A 24,245-nucleotide genomic window follows, 5' to 3' on the forward strand; every position below is an offset into this window, starting at 1 on the left:
ATGGAGTTCTTTGGGCACTTATATGTATATCCCATGACTTGCACTGTTCTTGGCATACAATAAGTACTTAATAAGTGTTTGCAGAATCAGTGTGTGTTCTGTCATATCTCAAACAACTACTCTCTGGCATGGGAGATACTGGAAGCTTTCCTTTCCTTTCCAAAGGAAATAAGATCCCTTAATGGGGAAATGAGAAGGAAGAGAGCTGAGTGTTGTGCAAATTGCTAAATTGGAACTGTGAGTGGGAACGAAAAATTGATTTACATGAATTTTCCTCCCTGAAGCAACTTGACAATTTATTCTGTTCTGGAGAATTTTCAGTTTTTGGCTTTAAAACCAAGCTGTTCCTTATTCTGAATTTCTTGGCCTGCTGTGAAACTAGCATTTAGTGTCTTTTACAGCATACCCTGATTAGGTCATGGAAATTCACAGCTAGATCAAACCAGTATATGGAAAATTTGAAACTTTCACTGCCCATTTTACTTCACAGTGTTGGAAGGTGTTACGAAACATTGACTTTTAAATCCATTTTTTCAAAAGCGGTATTATCTAATCATAATTGCAATCATTTATTGAACACTTACTATATGTATATTACAGAGCAAAATCCTCATATTAACTCTGCAAGAAAGTAAGTTGAACCATATGAATATTGCCAAATATTAGCAATTCATATGGTTCAACTTAATTTTGTCTTCAGACTCCCATCTTCGAAACTTGGTAAAGAGGTTAGAGAATCACTGATAGTCATAGCCCTCCTCCAAAATTAAGCATGGAGTTTTTTTTATAGGTAAGGAGATCCTGAGAGAGTTACAGCTACTTAATAACAACCATCCGTCTTACCCAGATTAGTGCAAGTGCTCTGTGTGTCTGTCACAGTTGTTTACCCATTGTACTGAAGTGGTTTACACTCCATTTCTCCTGCTAGACTGAGTTTCTTGAGAGTGGAGGTTTTTTTGTTTTTGTTTTTTTTTTTTTTTTTTTTTTTCTGTCTTGCCCATTTTTGTTTCGTTGTGCCTAGAGTGAAAAGAATTCGTTAACTTGAAACCTTAACAAAATTTCTGTGGAAACTTAACAAATACCATTGATTTGTTACTGGAAAATGCATGGTAATCACTCCACTGGGGCTTTTGCGTTTTAGAATCAACCCAAAGAATACTGCATTTGGCATTCTTGAACTCCTAGGAGTTTATCTATGTACAATTATGCAGAAATTGTCTCTCCAACCCACCCCGGAGAAAAGTCCAAAGGTGCTCTCTCACCTCCCTCACCTCTTTTTGATATTTCCTTAAATGGCATCTTTTCTATCGCCTTCCCTGAGCACCCTATTTAATACAAGCCATCCCTCAAAGATCTTTTCTGCTCATCCCCCTCCCCCATAGCACCTGCCATGTGATAGTTTACATTTTGCTTATTTCTTTTGCATATTTTCTTTTCCGCACCCTAGAATGTAAGCTCATACGTGATTTTTCACATAGGCACTGAAGAGACAAAATGTTTTAATTTTGAACAAAATGGATAGGTATTTGGGGGTGTGGGCCGCAATTTTCTCTTCAGCTTCTAAATGACATAGTGACCTGGCCTGGTTTGGATCTTATTTGCCTGAGTATTGAAGAACCACATCCCCAGTGGTCTCTAACCCACTGTCCGGATAATTAATTACGGGGTGGCCCACACGTGGCCTCAAAGTCACTTGTCCCCACGTTCCTCTCCGCTGCTCCCCGGGGGCGACCCATCAAAGGCCTGGGGACCCAGATATAACCGCCTTAGTTCCTTTTCTCCCAAGAGAGAAGATGGGGTCTTCCTGCTTCGAGTCTGGGGGATGGGGTTGGATGGAAAAGTGAAGATTTCGACCCGAGCCCGGGGTAAGGGATGGGGGAATGGGCGTGTCTATAAATTTTAGGCCTCAGGCCTGCAGCCCGCACCGCAGGCAGCTGGAAAGCGGACAGCTCCCGTCACCGCGAGGTACCCACTGAGAAGCTCCCGCAAGCAACTGGAGACCCGGGCTGAGCCCTTCAGGTCCCGCCCCTTCACCTCGCCGCCCCCTCCTCTCTTTGGGAAGCCTGGGGGCGGGGTTTGTTTACTCCTTGCACGCACCGCCGACCTGGCCAATCCGTGGGGAGCGGCGCCTTACGCCACGCATCCCGAAAGCCAATCGAAGCTCACCGTGCTGCTCCGCCGCCAAAGCTTGCGCGGGGGAAGCGGGGCCGCGGCTGGGTTGGGTGAGGGCGGACGAGGCAGTCTGTGAGACGGTCTGCGGCCGCCGCTGCTTCTCGGTACGCGGGCGCGCTCTGACCCTTCCTTTTTGGGCTGGCTCGCGGGCGCATGCACGGTCGGCGTCCCCGGGCCTCGAACTCCAGGGCCTCGCCAGGCAGGCCGCGGATCGCCCACCCCTTCCCCCAGTGTGAGTCCGCCGGGACCCGGCCGCCGCCAAGCGCGGGCGCCACAGGAGCGGCGGCGCCAAAGCCGCGCCCCAGGCTCGGAAGAACCGCCCTGAGTGGCAGCCTCGTCCTCTGCAGCCGAGCGGCGGTAAGGTCCGGGGCGAGGGCGCGGGGCCGCGTGCCGAGGGCCTCTGGACCCGACCCCTCGTGTTCCCGGGCAGGTTTCCCTCCCTGCGCGTCGGGGCCCCCTCGGTACCGCGAGTCCCATCTGTTTGTTCCCACGCGTTCGCACAGGCCTGGCCGAGTAACCCCTGAGTGTTGGGGGGCGGGGGGGGAGTCGGAAACTCGAGAGCCCCCTTCTCCGCGCCCCCCCCCCCAGCACATTGGGAGGAGGCCCGGTCCCCGTGTCTCGCCTCGTGGGAGAGAGGGAGGGCTGCTCTCTACTTTCTCGGTCTGTTCAGGTCTTCAGGGCACAGCGATGGCTTCTGAGGCTGGTTTTCTGACTTTTCCGCCGTTCATGACTCACACTCCTCCATCTGTCTTTACCAGGTGTACTTCAGAGTTAACAGGGCTTTCTGCGCTTCAGAGAACCTTATATCCCGCAGAAGGGAACTTTTCTCTAAAGTAGAGGATCGCTTTTGGGGCCCACACTCCCTTGAGAGATTACAGAGAGCTAAGATGCCTCTCCACAGAGAAGTGTAAAGGTTTTGTAGGCTCTCTCCGAAACACACTTCAGCTAAGTGGATGAGCGCTCAGTCTCTGGTACCAGCTTGTGCTACCTTGGATTGTGCAGTCTCAGGTCTTAATCTGTAAAATAGTAACTGCCTGTTTCAGGTATTTCGAGGAGCAAATGGACCAGTCTGTGGAACGCATTTGGAACCTAGCTCACCCCATATTAAGTGCTCTGCATGAGTTAGGCATTTTTATTATAACCTACCATGAATGCCCGTTCAGAAAAGTGCCCTGCATTGTTTTTTCTCTTTTTCTGAAACAGTTAACAGGCTCATCCTTTTTCATATTTCCTGCTGATGCTCCGTTTGAGCCTTTGATACGTTTCTCTTCCTCATTCTATCTCAGAGGGCTCAGACTCCCTGTCCCACTTATTTGCTCTCTTTTTAGTAAGTCAGTAGCTCATTCTCTTCCTTCCCCTTTCTCCCCTAAATCTTAGTTTTATATATTTTCATTTGACTTCTGTAGCCTAATTTTTTTCTGGGCCACTCTTCTTTTCTCTTAATGGTTTGAAATTATCTTCATCTAATAAATATAAGGTTATTCATCTGTTCTCTTTACACTGTAGTCCTGACCCAATCTGTGTTCAAAATGAAATATAAAATAATTTGGTTGATCTGACATTGCATGTTGGTTTCTCATTTCCTTGGTTAGCCTATAATTTAGCTAAAGCTTTATCTCTATCCTGTTACTATAATCAGTCTTTAATAGTAGTGCCTATTCTCACATAACACCAGGAGAAAAATCAAATGCCTAGACCTGGGATTCTATCACCCTTGTGTACTGGCTCTGAATGCTTTTGTTATTTATTAGAACATCTTGTGCCTGGAACTAGAGTCTAGTCTACTGGCAGACATGGTATCTCTAGCTCTGTTCTGGCGGTACAGTTGCAGTTTCAGCAGTGTGGCACCTATATTTAATAAAGGCCCAACACTTACCAAACTTTGTTTTGAGTTCTCTTTATTTCTAGTTGTTTAAGAGGCAAAACAGAATTTTCAAGTGTGTAATAATACTTCATATTACCATTCTGCGGTCACATAACTTTCTCCCCAACTCTTTAAATGTGTAGTCCGACTGGCACTTTCAGGTTTTTCCCTTGCAGCCAAAAATCTTATCTGTCTGAGCTGAGTTGCTCTCAATACAACTTGAAATTGGATGTACAGATGTTTATCCTTAATGTGAGAAGCATTTGTGGATGAAAATTATACACTAAAAGATACCCTAAAGGATTGAAAGATTGGTTTTTAGAATTAGGAATTGAAATGTGAATATACTTTTGCTTTTTTTTTTTTTTATGCTAGAAAGACTGGGTTTGTTTTCTTGCTGTTGATAATTTATGTTTTATAAAAAATGCATGATCTTCACATTGCACCACAGCATTTTAAAGCCCTTTTTAAATATTTGAGAGGTTTAGAACATGGTGAGGAGACAGACTAAGCAAAAATTAAATTCATAGTAAAGGTAGTAAATGAGAACCTAAGTATTCTAACTTCTAGTCCATTGTTTCTTTGTCTGTCAGTCTTAACAGTTAACCCTCGGCCTTTTGGCTAAGATCAAGTGTAGTATCTGTTCTTATCAGTTTAAAATGAAGTTTTAAAAGCAGAGCAGGGAAATTCTTAATATGGGTATTATACTAGATGTTAAGTTGTAATAAATTTAAAAGATTATATATACTTGCCTTTTCATATTTGAATCCTTTCCATTTTGATCTGAGACATATTACTATAGGGGTGGGGCATGAATGGATTTAAAAGTAGATTTATGAATTCTTGGAACAGGTGCAAAATTATATGCATTTGTGTATTTCTTTTCTGGAGAGAAGATTCGTGGTTATCTAGTTTCTGAGGCATAGGTATTTGGACATACGGTGTTTGGGTATATGATTTCCTTTGCTGAACCAGAAATTCCATCCTCACTAGTTCTTGTTCTGTCTTTTCGATAAGCAGGTTTTCAGATGTTTTAAGATACTTATTATATTCCATTAATTCTTCTCTAGACAAAATATTCTCTATCTTTAACCTCTTCTGATGATTTTATTGTTTTGATTTGAGGCTCTTTATGTTACTGATGGCTTATATGTGCATTTTTTTCAGTTCATCCATACTCTTCTTAAAATGTGGTACCCACAGATATTAACCAGTAGAGAAGACCATAAGTTACCTCTCTGATTTTTAAACATGTATTTTAAGAATAGATTTGCTTCTTTGGGAATCATACTGCCCTGTTAATTCATAATAATGTCCTGGCTAAGACAGACAGACTCTGGAGCTAGCCTGCCTGGGTTTAAATCCTAGCTCTACAGTATATCAGCTGGGTGACCTTGGGTAAATTATGTAAACATTTTTTGGGCTGCAATTTTCTCATCTGTAAATTTTTTTAAAAATTTACTGCATTTTAAAAAAGATTTTATTTATTTACTTGGCAGAGAGAGAGCATAGTAGGGGGAGTTGCAGGGAGAGGGAGAAGCAGGCTCACAGAGCAGGGATCCCAGGGCGCCGCTCAATCCCAGGATCCCGAGATTATGACCTGAGCTGAAGGCAGACACTTAACAACTGAACCACCCAGGGCCCCTCCTAAAAGGGGGTTTATAGTAGTACCTGTCTCATAGGATTGTAATTGAACACATTATGTAAAGCATTTAGAATGGCCCCTGGCATTTAAGTGCTGTATACATTACCCATTATTACTGATTTTGTAGTCAACTAAAATTCTTGATTTGTTTGTCTGTGTTCTCCCAGTTCTTTAATAGGATTTTTTTTGGGGGGGGGGTAGAACTTTATATTTATCCATATTAAATTTTATCTTGTCAGATTGGTTCCATTCTGTTGACTTTATTTTATTTTTTTTTAAAGATTTTATTTATTTATTTGACAGACAGATATCACAAGTAGGCAGAGAGGCAGGCAGAGAGAGAGGAGGAAGCAGGCTCCCCGTGGAGCAGAGAGCCCAATGCGGGGCTCGATCCCAGGACTCGATCCCAGGACCCTGAGATCATGACCTGAGCCGAAGGCAGAGGCTTTAACCCACTGAGCCACCCAGGAGCCCCTCTGTTGACTTTAAAAAGAAAAACTGATTTGGTCATATGATAAATATGGGCTTATTTATTTAACCATATATTTGATAAACTATACGTTTGATAATGCCGACATTGCCTTCATGCATATCTTACTAAAATGTTGACTAGGCAGGGCTAAGAACAGAGGTTGGCTCTGCTAGAGACCTCTTTTAAGGTTGATTAGAAAAACTCAATTCTTTGGCTCAAGTTGTTCAGACAGTTAGAAATCCCGCTAATTTAGCATTACTCACCTTAAATATTTCCAATTTTTCACAAGAAATATACAAGAAACTTTAACAATTGCCTTCCTAAAGCCTGGATAACTTTATGTACTTCATTAAAAAAAAAAAATCCTACCAGATGATTTTATATACTACTGAAAAATCTTATCAGTTCAGTAACTGTCAGGAAAAGAGCCAGTTCTCTGTCATTATATGTCCCTAATTAACACCACATAGGACAGTATAAATACACAATAGTGTATTTTGGTTACCACCTTTTCTATGTTCACAGACTTAACTCAGTAATGATTCTAGAAAACTGGCTAGAGTTACATTAAACTTCAAGAAGGTTGACAGGAGGGGCACCTGGGTGGCTCAGGGGGTTAAGCCTCTGTCTTCTGCTCAGGTCATGATCTCAGGATCATGGGATAGGGCTCTGTGCTCGGTAGGGAGCCTGCTTCCCCCTCTCTCTCTGCCTGCCTCTCTGCCTACTTGTGATCCCTCTCTCTTTGTCAAATAAATAAATAAAATCTAAAGAAAAAAAGGTTGACAGAATCTTCTGTCTCTCTTATTTTCTTACGTAGGCTCCACACCCACTGTGGAGCCAAAGTGGGTCTCATACTTAGGCCCCTGAGATCAAGACCTGAGCTAAGATGAAGAGTCAGATGCTTAACTGACTGAGCCACCCAGGCGCCCCACTCCTTTTTTTGAACAGCAGTACCACATATCCTGTCTTTAGCCTTATGGCAACCTCTCCTGCCTGCCATAGTTTCTTAACAGTTGCCAGCAGCTGTGTGGAAATTCCATCTGGAACTGCATACCTTGTTGAAGGTTTGCTTGGAAAAGTTAGGAATTCTCTCTAGTCTTCTCATTTATGTTGAGCTTTGGTTTTCATTAATTCATTGATTAAATTTATTAATGCCCTTTTACACAGAATACCAGTGTTTGTTTCACCCCATGCAATCTGAGAGAATTTTCTTAATAGAGATGCCCAAAGCAAAAAGGTAATCCTCATCTATGTCTCTCTGTTCCTACTATTAACATAGTCTGGGCCTCCCTCCTTTCTTCTTTCGCCTGCAGTAATAGCTTCCCGTAGACCTACCCTCTAAACTTTTTCTGTTTTTAATGCTTAAGCATTACAGCCAGAGTCATCTTTGTTTTTAAAATGTGTGGATTTCTTTAAAATCTTTTCTTCCCCATTGGAATAATCTGTAATGATTTAATTAGATTTTTAATTTTCAGTACTTTCCATCTCCCTTAGATTTTCTGTTTACTGTTCTTTTAAATTCAAGCCCCTTACCACCTCACCCCTTTAACCTTCCTCATTCTTAGGGATAATAGGAACCATCAGTCAGATAAGCACGAGAGACGGTGACTCCCATCAGCTGGTCTCTGTGTGAGTCACTCTGTAGGCAGATAATGGAATGCTTACTATGTTATAGGCACTATGTGAGGCACTGAGTTGATGAAGGAACATTACATAACTTTACCCCTTAAAAAATTCTAAGTGTAGGGAGTGGTGCCTGGGTGGCTCAGTTAAGCGTCCCATTCTTGATTTTGACTCAGGTAGAGATCTCAGGGTTGTAATATCCAGGCCGTGCTGGGTTCGGTCTGTGCTCCACTCTCTCTGTGCTGGGCGCGGAGCCTGTTTAAGATTCTCTTTCTCCCTCGGCCCCTCCCCCCACCCAACCCTGCTTAAGCTTTCTATTGCTCCCCCCCCCCAAAAAAAAAAGCTAGTGCAGGGAAAGATAGAATAGAGGAAAGGATTTGGAGAATGAAAAATCCTTTTTTTTTTTTTTTAACACTCAAAAACATAATAATTTTTAACAGATTTTGTGTTACTTTTAAAAAGAGCTGAGTATGTTGTTACTGAAGAATGAGTTTGTTAAGGGGACCAATTCAGTCCTAGTTAAGTTACATCAGATTGTAAAATAGCAAACCTATAAATGTGGGAAAATAGTACGTATTTCAAAACTGCCAACATAAAATGTTTAATTGAAACTAGAAGCAGAAGGGGGCTGGGAGCCTGGGGAAAAAGCTGTGAAGCGGGAGGTGGGAGGTACAGGCCTCTAGTCATGGAATGAGTAAGTCATAGGGATTCATCTGTACCTTCAGGTACAGCAGAGACATTGTGGTCAGTGGAAGTATAATAGTGTCGTATGGTGACAGATAGTAGCTGCACTTGTGGTGAGCATAGCATAACATATAGAGGTGTTGGGTCACAATGTTATACACCTGAAACTAATCTAACATTGTGTCAACTATACTTCAGTGAAAAGGTAAATAAAAGTGAAAATTAACAATAAATAAAAGCATAAAAGTAGTTATGTAAACCTATTCCCACTTTCTCAGAGGTTCCATCGTTTGAAGCATACAATGAGGTGCTGCCTTCAGAAAAACCAAAAAACCAAAATACGGGAGGCACTAACTTCTCTTTTATAGTTCACACGAGAGTGGACACTTAAAAATCAATTTGTTAAGTTTTTCTTCACAGCATCCTTGAAATTGTGATGGTAATATAAAACTATCTATAAAAGAGAAGGATTTATTAAATGCTGTTCAAAGGAGAGAAAGATGGTGGTGATAAGCAATTTCGCTCAGAACACATACAACTAACAAATGGTGGTCAATAAAGTGACTTTTAGGTTAGTAAGTATTTGGAAAACCTGTCAGATAAGTAATTCTGTACTAATTAATATGTTTAAGCTATAATATCTTTATAAGTAGAAAATTTTGTGAGCATAACAATTATGTATTTTTAAGTTGGACAAATCAGTATTTACAGGCAACAGAATATATTACCTGTGCAGGCAATTCAAGAAACATGAACTGAAAATCAGCGTGAAAAATAAGATCATTATGTATGAAAAGCAGTAAAATATTTACTAATGTTAACATTCTGACTAAACTTGCCATTAAATTCATACTATCCCAGACATACTATATCACAGTTGTTGTAAAAATAGCTACTAAAGTATTCTGTCTTCCTGAATTGAACTATTTTCTTTTATTGTTATTGTATCAGATCCAGTGGTAATCTTGGGATAATCAGGACTGTTAGATACTACAATTCTAAGGAAGATCTGTTTGGAGTTAACTAGTTTTGTAGACGAGTTGAAGTTGGGAAAGAGTTCAAAACAATTGAATTTCCTCTTTTGACATAAGTGATAAGTTTCAAGAAACTGAAATGCTAAGCAAAGACATGTGAAATTAATATTAAGTAAATGACTTTTTAGGAAGGGGTCACTACAAACAAAACACTTCTTCCTCATAACAAAGAAATTCCAAGAGAGATGTAAGAGAGATCTAGTAAAGAAAATAAGAGATCTTATTGATATAAGCAGCTCATTGAAAAAAATGAAATCCTGTTTATAAGGCCACTCCTCCATAATCTGCAAAATGTAAAAGATCGCAATATATTTTCTAGGAATAAGTAAGAAGATAAAGATCCACGGTCTGAATATTTTGTATTCATTATGAATTTATAATGGCTTACTTTATCCAACACCTACTATGTGATAAGGATCTCACTTAATTCTCCCCCAAAGTGTAGGACATATATTTAATGCCTTTCATTTTACAGATAAGGACACAAGTTACTTTACTGGGATCAGAAAGGCAGTAATGGCAGAGCTAAGGCTGAAACGTGAATCTGTATGACTCTAGTGCTAGTCAGTTCACTATATTGCCTTACTAAAATGCTGTCCTAGGACTTTAACATTCATCTTAGAACCCAACAGTCTTTATAGCTTCTTCCTCATTGGTCTTTCCAGTAGAGTTTCTGTTTTTTCTGGAGTGTTGCGAATTCATCCAAATATAAGTGAGTGAGTAACTTGAAAATTAGCCATTGTTTTTGACTGATCATCATTTCACTGCATCACTGTTTACTAATTTAAAAAATAAAAAAAATAAAATAAATAAAAAATAGACAGTTTCTATGTAATGTATGTGCTATCTTACATTCAGCTGTATTTCAGTTAATTGGTTAAATCATGATTATGAACTGTGTGAATCTATTACACTGACGGGTTTGCTGCAAATAAAAATAAGTACATACTTAGATAAGGCATTAATCTAACTTCTTTGTTACATGAATAAGTTTATGTTATTGTAAGGTCTATATTATGTGTCACATGTCCTTTTGAATTGTTCAAAAATTAAATATATGTAGGCTAAAAGAAAAATGGATTTAATGAAATGATGTAAAGTCTTGATGTTGGGATGAGAGAAGAGAAAAAGGCTAAAAGTGTTTCCAGAAAGTAAGAAGAATAAAAATATAGTTGCAGTGGCCAGTTCAGTTTATGTCTGGGAAATTGAATAGGTAACAAGAAAATAAGTGTATTTAAAAATAAGATTGATGGTGCATATCTTCATCAAAGAATATTTAGCACAGAATGATTTTTTTTTTCCCTCTTCACCTTTAACTCTAGGCATATGTTGAAGCATTCAGACAAATTGCTGAAGGGAACTCAGACTGGCTATCTGTGTATCTTAATATTGAAACTCTGACTTATTTAGTACTTATTCCTGTTTCTGTAAAATTCACTCCAGTATTTCACTCTGGAAAGAAACAGTTTGACTCAGATTGGCCTTCAAAGAAAACAGAAAACTATTACATTAATTTGATTTACTTTTACATAAAACTTTCTCTGATTATTTTTTTATCGTCTTAACTACCTCAAGGGTAGAATAATAATCCTCAGCCCATCATCTAGTTATTTATTAGGCTTCCTAGAACAATAGGCAGAATACGAAGCAGTTTTTTGTGTTGTGGCTAAAGCAGTTTTGATGAATTTTACGTAGTTAATCTACATCTATTTTAAATAACCGGTCTGTGTTTGGTATTATTTTTATGTCCAGGATTGGAAGTTCTCACAGTTTACATTTTCTAGTGGTTACTGTGTGTGAATCTTACTGTATCCAATATTCCCCATTAAGACACTTCCTATTTTTTCTGTTCTTTGTCTTAAGCGTGTGCTCCAGGAGATCAGGTGGGTAAGGATAAGGAAATAAAGTAGGCCAGTTGTGCTTTCTGGATTCTTCTGGGCTTAGGGTCGCAGGTTTGTCTTTTGGCTTCTTGTATTAATACTTGGCTGTTATCAATTTAAAATTTTTCTTTTTTCTTTTTTTTTTTTTTTTAAAGATTTTATTTATTTATGTGACAGAGACAGCAAGAGAGGGAACACAAGCAGGGCAAGTGAGAGAGGGAAATCAGGCTTGCAGCAGAGTGGGGAGGGAGTCCAGTGGGGGGGCTCGATCCCAGAACCCTGGGATCATGATCGGAGCTGAAGGCAGCCGCCTAATGACTGAGCCACCCAGGTACCCCAATTTTAAAATTTTCTAAGAGAAAGACTCTCTTCATATTTTTAGTCTCATTCTCCAGAGTTAAACTCATAGTTTTTTTTTTTTTTAAACTGCACTTTTTAATGAAAAGTGGTAGATTTTTAAAATTCCACAGATTTTCACTAAATAACAGCTGTGTAACCAGCACCCTAGATCCAGAAACAGACCATTACCAGCACCCTAGAATCCCTTTGCAGTCATGAATGCTTCTAGAGAACTACCCTAACTTCTAAGAGCATGGATTGGTAAATAACTATAACCACATCTACTTTTAGTCCTTTTGATGGTTATCACTCTTAATGATATAATTATTGCTCTGTTTCTTTAAAAAAACTTTTTATTTTGGGGGCGCCTGGGTGGCTCAGTGGGTTAAACCTCTGCCTTGGGCTCAGGTCATGATCTCAGGGTCCTGGGATCGAGCCCCGCATCAGGCTCTGTGCTCAGCAGGGAGCCTGCTTCCTCCTCTCTCTCACTCTGCCTACCTCTCTGCCTACTTGTGATCTCTCTCTGTCAAATAAATAAATAAAATCTTTAAAAAAAAAAACTTTTTATTTTGAACTAATTTTAGAACTATAAGAAAGTTGTAAAAGTTGTACAAAGTGTTTAATTATTCCCTCAGCCCATTTCCCCTAATGTTAACATTTTATATCATTGTAGTGTAATTATTAAGAGCAAGAAACTAACATTGTTATGCTCTTGTTAGCTGAACTACAGACCATATTTGAATTTCATCAGTGTTTTCACTAATGACATTTCCTGGTCCAAGATCCTGTGCAGGTTCCCATATTGCATTTTTTTAAATTATTTTTTATTGAGCTACAGTATAAAGTTTATTGAATGATAGTACAAAGCTCCCAAAGAGGGAGGGGACCCAAGAGAGTTGCCCCCCACATTGCATGTAGTTGTTATTTCTATTTAGTCTTCTCTTTTGCCTAACAGTCTTCAGTTTTTCTTTGTTGCATGACTTTGACACTTTTGAAGAGTACTGATTATATATTTTTCAGAATGTCGTCTATTTGGGTTTGTCTGTTGTTGTCTCATAGAAGTGCAGTTATGCATTTTTGGTAAAAATACCACAAAGAATAATGTGTCTTTCTTTCACAGAACATCATATCAAAGGGTTCATCATGTCAATATATTTTATCATTAGTGATGTTTACTTGGCCACTTGGTTAAGTTGATGGATGCCTGGCTTCATTTTTTTACATCCAGATCTTTAATCCTTAGGAATTTATTCTTGTGTATGGAGTGAGATATGGCTCTAATTTTATCTTTTTCAAAATGGCTACCTAGCACTTTTTATTAAAAAGTTCATCTTTTTGGGGCGCCTGGGTGGCTCAGCGGGTTAAAGCCTCTGCATTCGGCTCAGGTCATGATCCCAGGGTCCTGGGATCAAGCCCCGCATCGGGCTCTCTGCTTGGCTGGGAGCCTGCTTCCTCCTCTCTCTCTCTCTCTGCCTGCCTCTCTGACTGCTTGTAATCTCTATCTTTCAAAAAAATAAATCTTTAAAAAAAAAAAAAAAAAAAAAAAAAAAAAAGTTCATCTTTTTAACTGGTACCAAAAAGCATTTGAGGGAATCCAACACTCTTTTATGACAAAAACACTCGACAAACTAAGAACAGAACAAAGCTACCTCAACATAATAAAGGCCATATATGGAAAGCCCACAGCTAACATTATACTCTGTGGTGAAAAACTAAAAGCTTTTCTTCTAGAGGCACCTGGTGGCTCAGTCAGTTGGACGTCAGACTCTTGATTTTGGCTTGGGTTGTGATCTTGGGGTCATGGAATTGAGCCCTACATCAGGCTAGGCAGGGAGTCTGCCCGGGATTCTTTCCCTCTGCCCCTCTGCCTGTGCAGTGTGCGTGCCCTCTGTCTCTGTTTCTCTCTCTCTTTTAAATAAATCTTAAAGCTTTTCTTTTAAGTTCAGGAATAAGACAGGGATGTCTGCATTTACCACTTCTGTTTAACATAGTACTGGAATTTCTAGCTAGAGCAATTAGGCAAGAGAAAGAAATAAAAGGCATCTAAATTGGAAAAAAGAAGCAAAATGGCCTCTGTTTATAGACAATAAGATCTTATATGTAGAAAATCCTAAAGATTTTGCATACAAAAACCTGTTAAAACTGATAAGTTCAGCAGAGTTGCAGGATAAAATATCAACACACAAAAATCAGTTGCATTTATGTACACTAACACAGTGAACAATTTAAAAAGAAATTAAGAAGATTCCATTTAGGATAGCATGAAAAAGAACGAGATACTTGGTACACCAATACACTGAAAGGTATAAAACATTGCTGAAAGAAATTAAAGAGGACACAAATGGACAACCTGATCATGGATTGGAAAACTTAATATTGTTAAAAGACACAAAATGGTGTACAGGTTCAATGCAATCCTTATCAAAATCCCAGTGATGTTTTTTATGGAAATAGAAAAATCCATCCTCAAATTCATATGGAATCTCAAGGGACCCTAAATAGCCAAAACAATCTTGAAAGAGAACAGAGCTAGAGGACTCACCCTTCTCAGTTTCAGTACTTATTGCAAAGCTTCAGTAATCAGACAGTTAATCAATAGAATATAATGGTCCAGAGTAAACCCTTGCATATATGGGCAATTGATTTTCAACAAGGGTGTCAAGACCCTTTAATGGGAAAGTGGCAGCCTTTTCAACAAATGATGTTGGGGAAACTGGATATCCATGTGAAAACGAATGAATGTGGACCTTTCTTTATACAATACACAAAAATGAACTCAAAATGAATCAAAGACCTAAATTTAAGAGTAAAACTACCCAACTCTTAGAAGAAAAGGTAGGGAAGAAACTTCATGACATTGGATTTGGCAAAGATTTCTTGGACCTGGGCACCAAGGTGGTACTTGTTTAAGCGTCGATTCTTGATTTTGGTTCAGGTCATGATCTCAGGGTTTTGAGATTGAGCCCCACATGGGGCTCTGCACTCAGTGTGGAGTCAGCTTGAGATTTCTTTCTCCCTCTCTCTCTGCTCTCTCTCAAATAAATAAATAAATAAATAAATAAATAAACAAATAAACAAATATTTAAAAAAAAGACTTCTTGAACCTGATACCAAAAGCATAAGTACCAAAAGTAAAAATAGGTAAATTGGACTACATCAGAATTTAAGACTTCTCTGCATCAAAAGACACTATCAGCAGAGTGAAAAGACAACCCATGGAATGGGAGAAGATTTATAAATCATGTATCTCTTAAGGAGTTAATTCTAGAATATATAAGGAAATTCTTCGAAAAAACAACTAACCAACCTGATTGAAAAATGAGAAAGGACTTGAATAGACATTTCTCCAAAGAAGATACACAAATGGCAAACCAGCATATGAAAACATCCTCAAAAGCACTGATTACTAGGAAAATGCAAATCAAAATCACAAGAGATAATCACCTCACATTTTTTAGGATGGCACCTATTAAAAAAAAAAGGAGAAAAAAATAGTGTTGGTGAGAATGTGGAGAAATTGGAACCCTTATACACTGTGTTGGTGGGAACATGAAATGGAACAGCAGCTACCATGGAGAACAGTTTGGAAGTTCCTCAGAAAATTAAGAATGGAATTACCATATGTTTCAGCAATTCCACTTCTGGGTATATACTTAAAAAAAGTGGAGTTTTGGGGTGCCTGGGTGGCTCAGGCTCAGTTTTGGTTCAGGTCATGATCTTAGGGTCATGAGATTGAGCCCTCCCTGTATCACACTCTGCACTCCGCACAGAGTCTGCTTGAGATTTTCTCTCCCTCTGTCCCTCCCTCCGCTCACATACGTGTACACACAGACTCTCTCTCTCAAATAAAATCTTATAAAAGAAGAAGTAGAGTCTTGAGGTATTTGTGTACCCATGTTTACAGAAGGTGGAAGCAACCCATGTGACCATCAACAGATGAATGGATAAGCAAAATGTGACATATACATACAAAGAAATATTATTCAGACTTAAAAAAGGAAGAAAGTTCTGACACATACCATACATGGATGAATCCTGAGGACATTATGCTAAGTGAAATAAGCCAGTTTCAAACAGATAAATACTGGATGATTCTACTTACATTCTACTTAAAGTAGTCAGAATCATAGAGACAGTAGAATGGTGGTTGTCAGGAGCTTGGGGATGGGAATATGTGGGGTAACTGTTTAATGGTTATGGAATTTGTTTTTCAAGATGACAAGAGTTCTGGAGATTAGTTACATGAAATGTGAATATACTTGATGCTGCTAAACTCTACACTAAAAAATGGTTAAGATACTAAGTTTTAGTATCTTAGTATTTAATAATACTGAGTTTACTAGCTCAATTTATAGAGCATGCAACTTTTTAAGTAGTCTCCACACCTGGTGTGAAGCCGAACATGGGACTTGAACGCACAACCCTGAGATCAAGACCTGAGCCAAGATCAGGAATTGGATGGTCAACTGATAGAGCCACCCAGGCACCCCAAGCATGCAACTACTGGTCTTGGGGTGAGCCCAGGTTGGGTGTGGAGCCTACTTAAAAAAAAAAGAAAAAAAAAGATAGTAAATTTTGTGTTGTATGTATTTTAGCACAATTTTAAAAGTCATCTGGGAAGAAAGTTCACCTTTACTCAGTGATTAGAGATGCTACCTTTGTCAGATACAAAATTTTCATATATATTTGGGTCTAATTCTGGACTTCTTATATTGTGTCACTGACCTGTTAGTCTATTCATGCATCTGTACCACAATATTTTAATTACAGAAGCAATATAGAATTTTTAATGTCTGGTAAGGCTGTTTCCATATTTTTTTGGTACTTTCTTGGTTATTCTTGAATGTTTTCCATATCAACTTTATTTTGTGTAGGTTTTTTTTTTTAAGATTTTATTTATTTATTTGACACACAGAGATTACAAGTAGGCAGAGAGTCAGGCAGAAGGAGAGGGAGAAGCAGGCTCCCTGCTGAGCAGAGAGCAGGATACGGGGCTTGATCCCAGGACCCTGAGATCGTGACCTGAGCCAAAGGCAGAGGCTCAACACACTGAGCCACCCAGGTGCCCCAGGGTTTTTTTGTTTTTGTTTTTTTTTTTTTTTTTAAGCAGGCTCCATGTCCACTGTGGAGCTTGAATTTAAGACCCTAAGGTCTAAAGTCACGTACTCTACTGATTGAGTCAGCCAGGCGCCCCTCTATACCAACTTTAATATCAACTTGTCTCACCTCATAAAATGGCTTGTTAGTACTTTTTTGGGATTACATTGAATGTATAAAGTTAGGGAGAATTTACATCTTTAGAATGTGCAGTTGTCTTACCCAAGAACAGGATATATCTTTCCATTGTTCATGTCTTTACTGTCTTTTAGGAGTTTTAAAAAATTTCCTCAAATAGGTTTTTTTTAAAAAGAGCTTTATTGAGAGAGATAATTCACATAAAAAATTCACCTTTTAAACTGTACAATTCAGCCATCTTTCATATATTCCAGATATGTGCAACAGTCACCACTACCTAATTCCAAAACATTTTCATCACCCCAAGAAAAAAATGATGTATCCATTAACAGTACTCCCCATCCCCTTCTCTCTCCTGCCCTTGACAACATATCTACTTTATGTTTCTATAGATTTTCCTACTCTGAATATTTCCTATAGATTGAATCATACAACATGTGACCTTTTGTGACTGGCTTCTTGTACCTAGCATAGTATTTTGTAGGTTTTTACTTGCTGTAACATGTGTTAGTACTCCATTGCCTTTTTATTGCCAAATAATACTCCGTTGTGTGACTGTACCACATTGTGTTTATCCATTCATCAGTTGGTGGACATTTGGGTTTATTCACACTTTCTGTGTGAATAATTAAAATTATGCTGCTATGACCATTCATTTACAGGCTTTGTGTAGACAGATGTTTTCAGTTCATACCTAAAACTTGTGTAAGTTTTTTACATGTTGTTGCTATACATAAGTTAAATTTAACTGTAATTTAACATTAGTTCTCTTCTTGCCTGGTTTTGGTGTAAAGGTTATGCTGACCCCATCAAACAATGCAGTTGTTTAGAAGAGAATTCTTTGGAAGAAATGTGTATTCTTTAATTTGGGGGACAGGTTTCCATATATGTATCTTAGATCAAACTTACTAATTTGTTGATGATATTTTATATACCTTTACTGACTTTTCTTTTTTGTCTATTTGGCTCATCATTACTAAGGGATATGTGTTACAATCTTCTTGTATAGTTGTAGGTTTCTCAGTTTCTGCTTGTACGTTTGTCATTTTTTGCCTTAACATTTGTAAACTATGTTATAAAATACTTTCAAATTTAGAATATTTGTCTTCCTGCTGAAAAGAACCTTTAATCATATCCTCTTTATCCTCTGTAATGCTCTTATACAGACCATTTGTCTATTTATAGAGTCACATTGTCTTTCTGATTTGGTTTTTTTACTTTCTCTGAAGGTATGTTTTTGATATGTCTCTTGCAAAGAACAGTTGGATTTTGTTGTTTATTTTAGGCCTGATGTGTCGAGTCTTTTAACTAATGAAACTCTTTTCTCATTAAACAGTATCGCCCCATTCTCCCCTCCCCTTTTAAATAGTTAATTTTAACTAATAACTAATTTATTTATGAATTTGCATTTATTTTTGCTATCTATGTATACTGCTTTTTCAGTGCTGCTTCTTTTTAGATTTATTTATTTTTAGAGGTGGGGGAGGAGCAGAGGGAGAGGGAGAATCTTGAGCAGTGGGAGAGGGAGAATCTCAAGCAGACTCTCTGCTGAACTTTGAGAACCATGCAGGGCTCAACCCCACAGCCTGAGCCACCCAGGTGCCCCTCTTTCTCTGCTGCTTCTGTTCTTCTTTCCTGTGTGCTTTTGATGGTTGTTTTACACTTTCAGTGGTTGTCTTTATATTTTTAGGGAGTATATTTAATTTAACCCAATATTTCCTAAATAATACCAAGCCCATAGAATTCTTTAATTCTGATCAAGCTTCTCCCTTCTTATAGTATTTTTGTCCAAGCTGTATTTCCTCCTGTTTCCTGTCCCCCATTTTTCATTTTTTAAAATTATTCAGTATACCGGGGGTGCCTGGGTGGCTCAGTGGGTTTAAAGCCTCTGCCTTCAGCTCAGGTCATGATCTCAGGATCCTGGGATCGAGTCCCTCATCAAGCTCTCTGCTCAGCAGGGAGCCTGCTTCTTCCTCTCTCTCTCTCTCTGCCTGCCTCTCTGCCTACTTGTGATCTCTGTCTCTCAAATAAATAAATAAAATCTTAAAAAAAAATTATTCAGTATACCTACTGTACAGATGATGTTCATTTATATATATATACTCCTTTCTTTTTTATTCTTTTGTTCCTCTTTCTTTAGCATTTTCAGTTTAGTTTCCATTTTCCTGAATTATATTTTTTGGATGTCTCTTTATTGAATGTCCACAAAGGTAAACCCATTGAAGACGTGTTTATTTCACCCTTATTTTGAAAAATAGTTTTAAAATTCTAGCTTGCTATTATTTCCCCTTACTTGGCACCTTAAAAATTTACTTCACAGTGTTTTTGCTTTTAATGTTGTCTAGAAGTCCTCTGCAGTCTAGTTGTCTTTCCTTTGTTTTTCTCTCTGATTTTTCTCCAGTTTTTTTTTAATTGTGGTCAAGTACACATAACATAAAGTTTATGATCTTAGCCATTTTTTTTTAAAGATTTTATTTATTCATTTGACAGACAGAGATCACAAGTAGGCAGAGAGGCAGGCAGAAAGAGAGAGAGGAGGAAGCAGGCTCCCCACTGAGCAGAGAGCCTGATGTGGGGCTGGATCCCAGGACCCTGAGATCATGATGTGAGCCGAAGGCAGAGGCTTTTACCCACTGAGCCACCCAGATGCCCCTGATCTTAGCCATTTTTAAGTGTACAGTTAGTTCAATGTTAAGTACATTCATATTGTTGTGCTACAATCACCACCATCTCCAGAACTCTGTTCATCTTGAAAAACTGAAACTCTTTTCTCGTTAAACAGTATCTCCCCATTTACCCCCTCCCCTTCGTCCCCAACAACCTCTATTCTACTTTTTTGATTTTGACTACTTTGAATAGTCATGTAAGTCCTTTAAGTAGAATCATACAGTGTATGTCTTTTGTGACTGGCTTATTTCACTTGGTGTAGCGTCTTCAAGGTTCATACATGTTGTAGCACATGACAGAATTTCCTTCTTTTTAAAGGCTGAATAATATTCCATCATAGTGATCTGCCACAATTTGCTTGACCATTTATCTTTTGATGGACACTTAGGTTACTTCCAAATTTTAGCTACTTTGAATGCTGCTGTGAGCATGGGTATGCAAATATCTTTTTGAGACCCTGCTTTCAGTTTTTTTGAGTATATACCCAGAAGTGGGATTGCTGGATCATATAATCCTACTTCTGTTTTTTTGAGGAACTTTGTATATTCCCACCAGTAGTGCAGAAGAGTTCCAGGTTTGTTTGTTTTTTTTTTACATCCTCACAGTACTTTCTGTGTTGTTTCCTTTTTTTTTTTTTAAGTGGTCACCCTAATGGGTGTGAGGTGGTACCTCCCCATGGAGGTACTTTAATGATTAATGATGTTGAGTGTCTTTTCATGTGCTTGACAATTTGTGTATCTTCTTTGGAGGTCTATACAAGTCCTTTGTTCATTTTTGAATCAGGTTTGTTTTTGAGTTTTTGAGTTTTTGAGTTTTAGGTGTTCTCCATATATTTTGGGTTTTGATCCCTTAAATATATGATTTACAGATATTTTCTCCCATTCTGGGAGTGGCCATTTTACTTTGCAGATAATGTTTTTTGATGCATGAAATTAAAAATTTTTCCTTAAACCCTATTGCTTTTTTCTTTTTTTTTTTTTTGCTTATACTTTTGATATGATTATCTGCCTGCTCTTAAGATCTCTTTCTTTTTAATGTTTTGTGGAGTCTAGGTGAATGGTTTTTGTTTTGTTTTGTTTTTAATTGGAGGTCATTGTGATATTTGAATCTGAGTCTTTTAAAATCTTTTTATTCTCCTGATTCCTGGAATCCAGAGCTAGAGGGAGACATTTGCTTGTCTTTTCTTAAATGTTGGTTGATTTTCCCCTCTCCCTAGTCCATCCTTTGACTGAGAATGTGTGAAAGGGGGTGGGGAGCCTCAATTCCAACTCTTAACTTCATGCAGTTCCCAAGGCCTTGTCTGTTGTCACTGTAAAGCCATTAAAAGCTGAGTTTTGGTTAATGTTGAAAAATTCCTCCGGGCGGCTGAAAGCTTTGGTTTTTTGTGAACTCAGTGTTTGATAGAATATTTAATTTCTCCATTTCTAGATATTTTGTTAAGATAAAGTTTACAGATCATTTATTTCACTGTGTTGCTAGAAACAGAAATGTCATGCTTTTGTATAGTTTCTTTCCTTTTTTCCTCTTTTCCTTTTCTGTAATTCTTTTGTAGTTGGGCATTCTGGATTGGTGTTCTAATTTTTAACTTTTTGCTCTACTTTGTGTTGTGGAAGGTTTCCGACCTATCTTAAAAAAAAAATAAAGAGGGGTTCTGGGTGGCTCAGTCAGTTAATCATCTGCCTTCTGCTCAGGTCATGATCCCAGGGCTCTGAAATTGAGCCCCAGGTTGGGGGTGGGGGTGGGTCCTTGCCCAGTGGGGAGCCTGCTTCTCTCTCTCCCTCTGCCTGACCCTCCCCCTGCTTGTCCTTGTGCGCGCTCTGTCAAATAAATATTTTTCAAAAGCTTCAAAAAATAAAAATTTAAAAATATTTGACTTATTTATTGGAGAAGAGTGAGCTTGAAGGAACACACCGAGGGAGGAGAATTCTTGCTGAGGAGCTGCATGCAGGAGGGATCCTAGGACCCTGACTGAGATCATGACCTGAGGCAAAGGCAGGCACTTCACTGAGCCACCCAGGTGCTGCTCTACCTACCTTTATTTTGCTTTTTTTCTCTCTCCCCCTCTGCCCTTCCTTCTTTTCCTTTTTTCCCCTTTTTTCTTTTATACTTTGTTTATTAATTTGTTCTACTGTTGTTTTGTTAATTTGATCTCTTCATTGCACATTCAAGGCTTTTCTCAATTGTTCAGTAAACTTTGGCCATCTGTTCAGATTAAAGAGTGAGGCATTCTCCTCAAGGATTTTGATGGATTCCTTTCTCACATTGAGGTCCTTCATCCATTTGGAGTCTACTTTCGTGTGTGGTGTAAGGAAGTGGTCCAATTTCATTTTTCTGCATGTGGCCTTGAGGAGAATGCAGGCAGCAACCTCTTCGGCCTCAGCCGCAGCAACATCTTCCTAGGAACAACGGCAAAGGCAAGGGAAGCAAGGGCAAAAATGAACTATTGGGATTTCATCAAGATCAAAAGCTTTTGCACAGCAAAGGAAACAGTTAACAAAACCAAAAGACAGCTGACAGAATGGGAGAAGATATTTGCAAACGACATATCAGATAAAGGGCTAGTATCCAAAATCTATAAGGAACTTAGCAAACTCAACACCCAAAGAACAAACAATCCAATCAAGAAATGGGCAGAGGACATGAACAGACATTTCTGCAAAGAAGACATCCAGATGGCCAACAGACACATGAAAAAGTGCTCCACGTCACTCGGCATCAGGGAAATACAAATCAAAACCACAATGAGATATCACCTCACACCAGTCAGAATGGCTAAAATTAACAAGTCAGGAAATGACAGATGCTGGAGAGGATGTGGAGAAAGGGGAACCCTCCTCCACTGTTGGTGGGAATGCAAGCTGGTGCAACCACTCTGGAAAACAGCATGGAGGTTCCTCAAAATGTTGAAAATAGAACTACCCTATGACCCAGCAATTGCACTACTGGGTATTTACCCTAAAGATACAAACATAGTGATCCGAAGGGGCACGTGTACCCGAATGTTTATAGCAGCAATGTCTACAATAGCCAGACTATGGAAAGAACCTAGATGTCCATCAACAGATGAATGGATCAAGAAGAAGTGGTATATATACACAATGGAATACTATGCAGCCATCAAAAGAAATGAAATCTTGCCATTTGCGACGACGTGGATGGAACTAGAGCGTATCATGCTTAGTGAAATAAGTCAATCGGAGAAAGACAACTATCATATGATCTCCCTGATATGAGGACATGGAGAAGCAACATGGGGGGGTAGGGGGATAGGAGAAGAATAAATGAAACAAGATGGGATTGGGAGGGAGACAAACCATAAATGACTCTTAATCTCACAAAACAAACTGGGGGTTGCTGGGGGGAGGTGGGATTGGGAGAGGGGGAGCGGGCTATGGACATTGGGGAGGGGAGGGGAACCATAAGAGACTATGGACTCTGAAAAACAACCTGAGGGTTTTGAAGGGTCAGGGGTGGGAGGTTGGGGGAACAGGTGGTGGGTAATGGGGAGGGCACGTTTTGCATGGAGCACTGGGTGTTGTGCAAAAAGAATGAATACTGTTACGCTGAAAAAATAAATAAAATGGAAAAAAAAATAAAGTAAGCTTTAAGGAGGGTAAAAAAAAAAAAAAATAAAGAGTGAGGCAGTAAAAAAAGCTGAGTAAAAAACTCTATGGGGAGTTGTTTACTGCAGATCTTAACACAGCGTGATTGAATGATTGCAGGTCTTTTCTCTTGGGTCAGATTCCCCATGGAGGAGTGTGCTTGATTGGCCTGTGTTCTCAAGCTGGTTTGGAGGATAGAGTTGGGTCCCCTGTTCAGTGTGTAAATCTTCATTTAGCCTCCTTGTGTTAGGTTTGACACACAACCTTGTGTGTACCTGCTTTCTACATCCTGTCTGATTTAGTGTTAAGAATATAAACATTTGTCTCTTGCTAGGGGGCAGGAGAAGAAGTTTCTTGGCTACATAGTAGGATTTCTGAGTATTTCTTATTCAGACTTTTGACCAGTATTACTGTTCTCAGCCCCAAGCCAGACTCTTACCTTCAGATGTCTCCAATTCTTGAGCATTTCTGTTGTGCTTCTTACTGGTTTTATACCTCCACCGACCCTCACACACACAGAGGTTTGGCTTATCTGTTTTACCAAGCCAGTTACTATTCAGTGGTCCTCTAGCTGGCTTCAAAAAGCTTTATTTATGTCTTTCATCAGCTATGGTCTCCTTTCATTACATATATGTAAGTAAAGGGTTTTTTTATGGTTTTGTCCTTTTTTAGTCCTTTAGCATCATTTTAGTGTAGTTTCAGAAGAAAACGGAAATAATCCTGTGTTCATAATTAACCATAAAAACCTTATAATAGGGGCACTTGGGTGGCTCTGAGTTAAGTCTTCCTTTGGCTCGGGTCATGATCTCAGGGTCCTGGGATCTAGCCCCGCATTGGGCTCTCTGCGCAGCAGGGAGCCTGCTTTCCCCTCTCTCTCTCTGCCTGCTGCTCTGCCTACTTGTGATCTCTCTCTGTCAAATAAATAAATAAAATCTTTAAAAAAAATAGAAGACAAACAAAAACCTTATAATACATTTCAGTTCTGTTATATGCACTTAAAAATTGCACTGTTGGGGCGCCTGGGTGGC

The 24,245-nt window shown here is 39.0% G+C and overlaps 1 protein-coding gene and 1 pseudogene across 5 annotated transcripts in view; both read left to right on the forward strand.

Moving 5' to 3' along the window:
- Nucleotides 1-2,185: 2,185 nt before the first annotated feature.
- Nucleotides 2,186-24,245, forward strand: part of TFDP2 (transcription factor Dp-2) — a 170,771-nt gene continuing 148,711 nt past the window's right edge. For 2 of the 5 annotated variants that reach the window (XM_046002552.1, XM_046002553.1), the window contains exon 1: nt 2,187-2,529. In XM_046002552.1, the coding sequence (XP_045858508.1) occupies nt 2,326-2,529 (204 nt within the window). In that variant the 5' untranslated portion in view covers nt 2,187-2,325. Of the gene's footprint in view, nt 2,530-24,245 lie in introns of all 5 variants that reach the window. The other 3 variants (XM_046002555.1, XM_046002557.1, XM_046002554.1) reach the window with 2 other exon arrangements.
- LOC123940969 lies at nt 4,641-4,814 on the forward strand (annotated as a pseudogene).

Source organism: Meles meles, chromosome 4 (assembly GCF_922984935.1).
Source record: "Meles meles chromosome 4, mMelMel3.1 paternal haplotype, whole genome shotgun sequence".
Classification (NCBI taxonomy): domain Eukaryota; kingdom Metazoa; phylum Chordata; class Mammalia; order Carnivora; family Mustelidae; genus Meles; species Meles meles.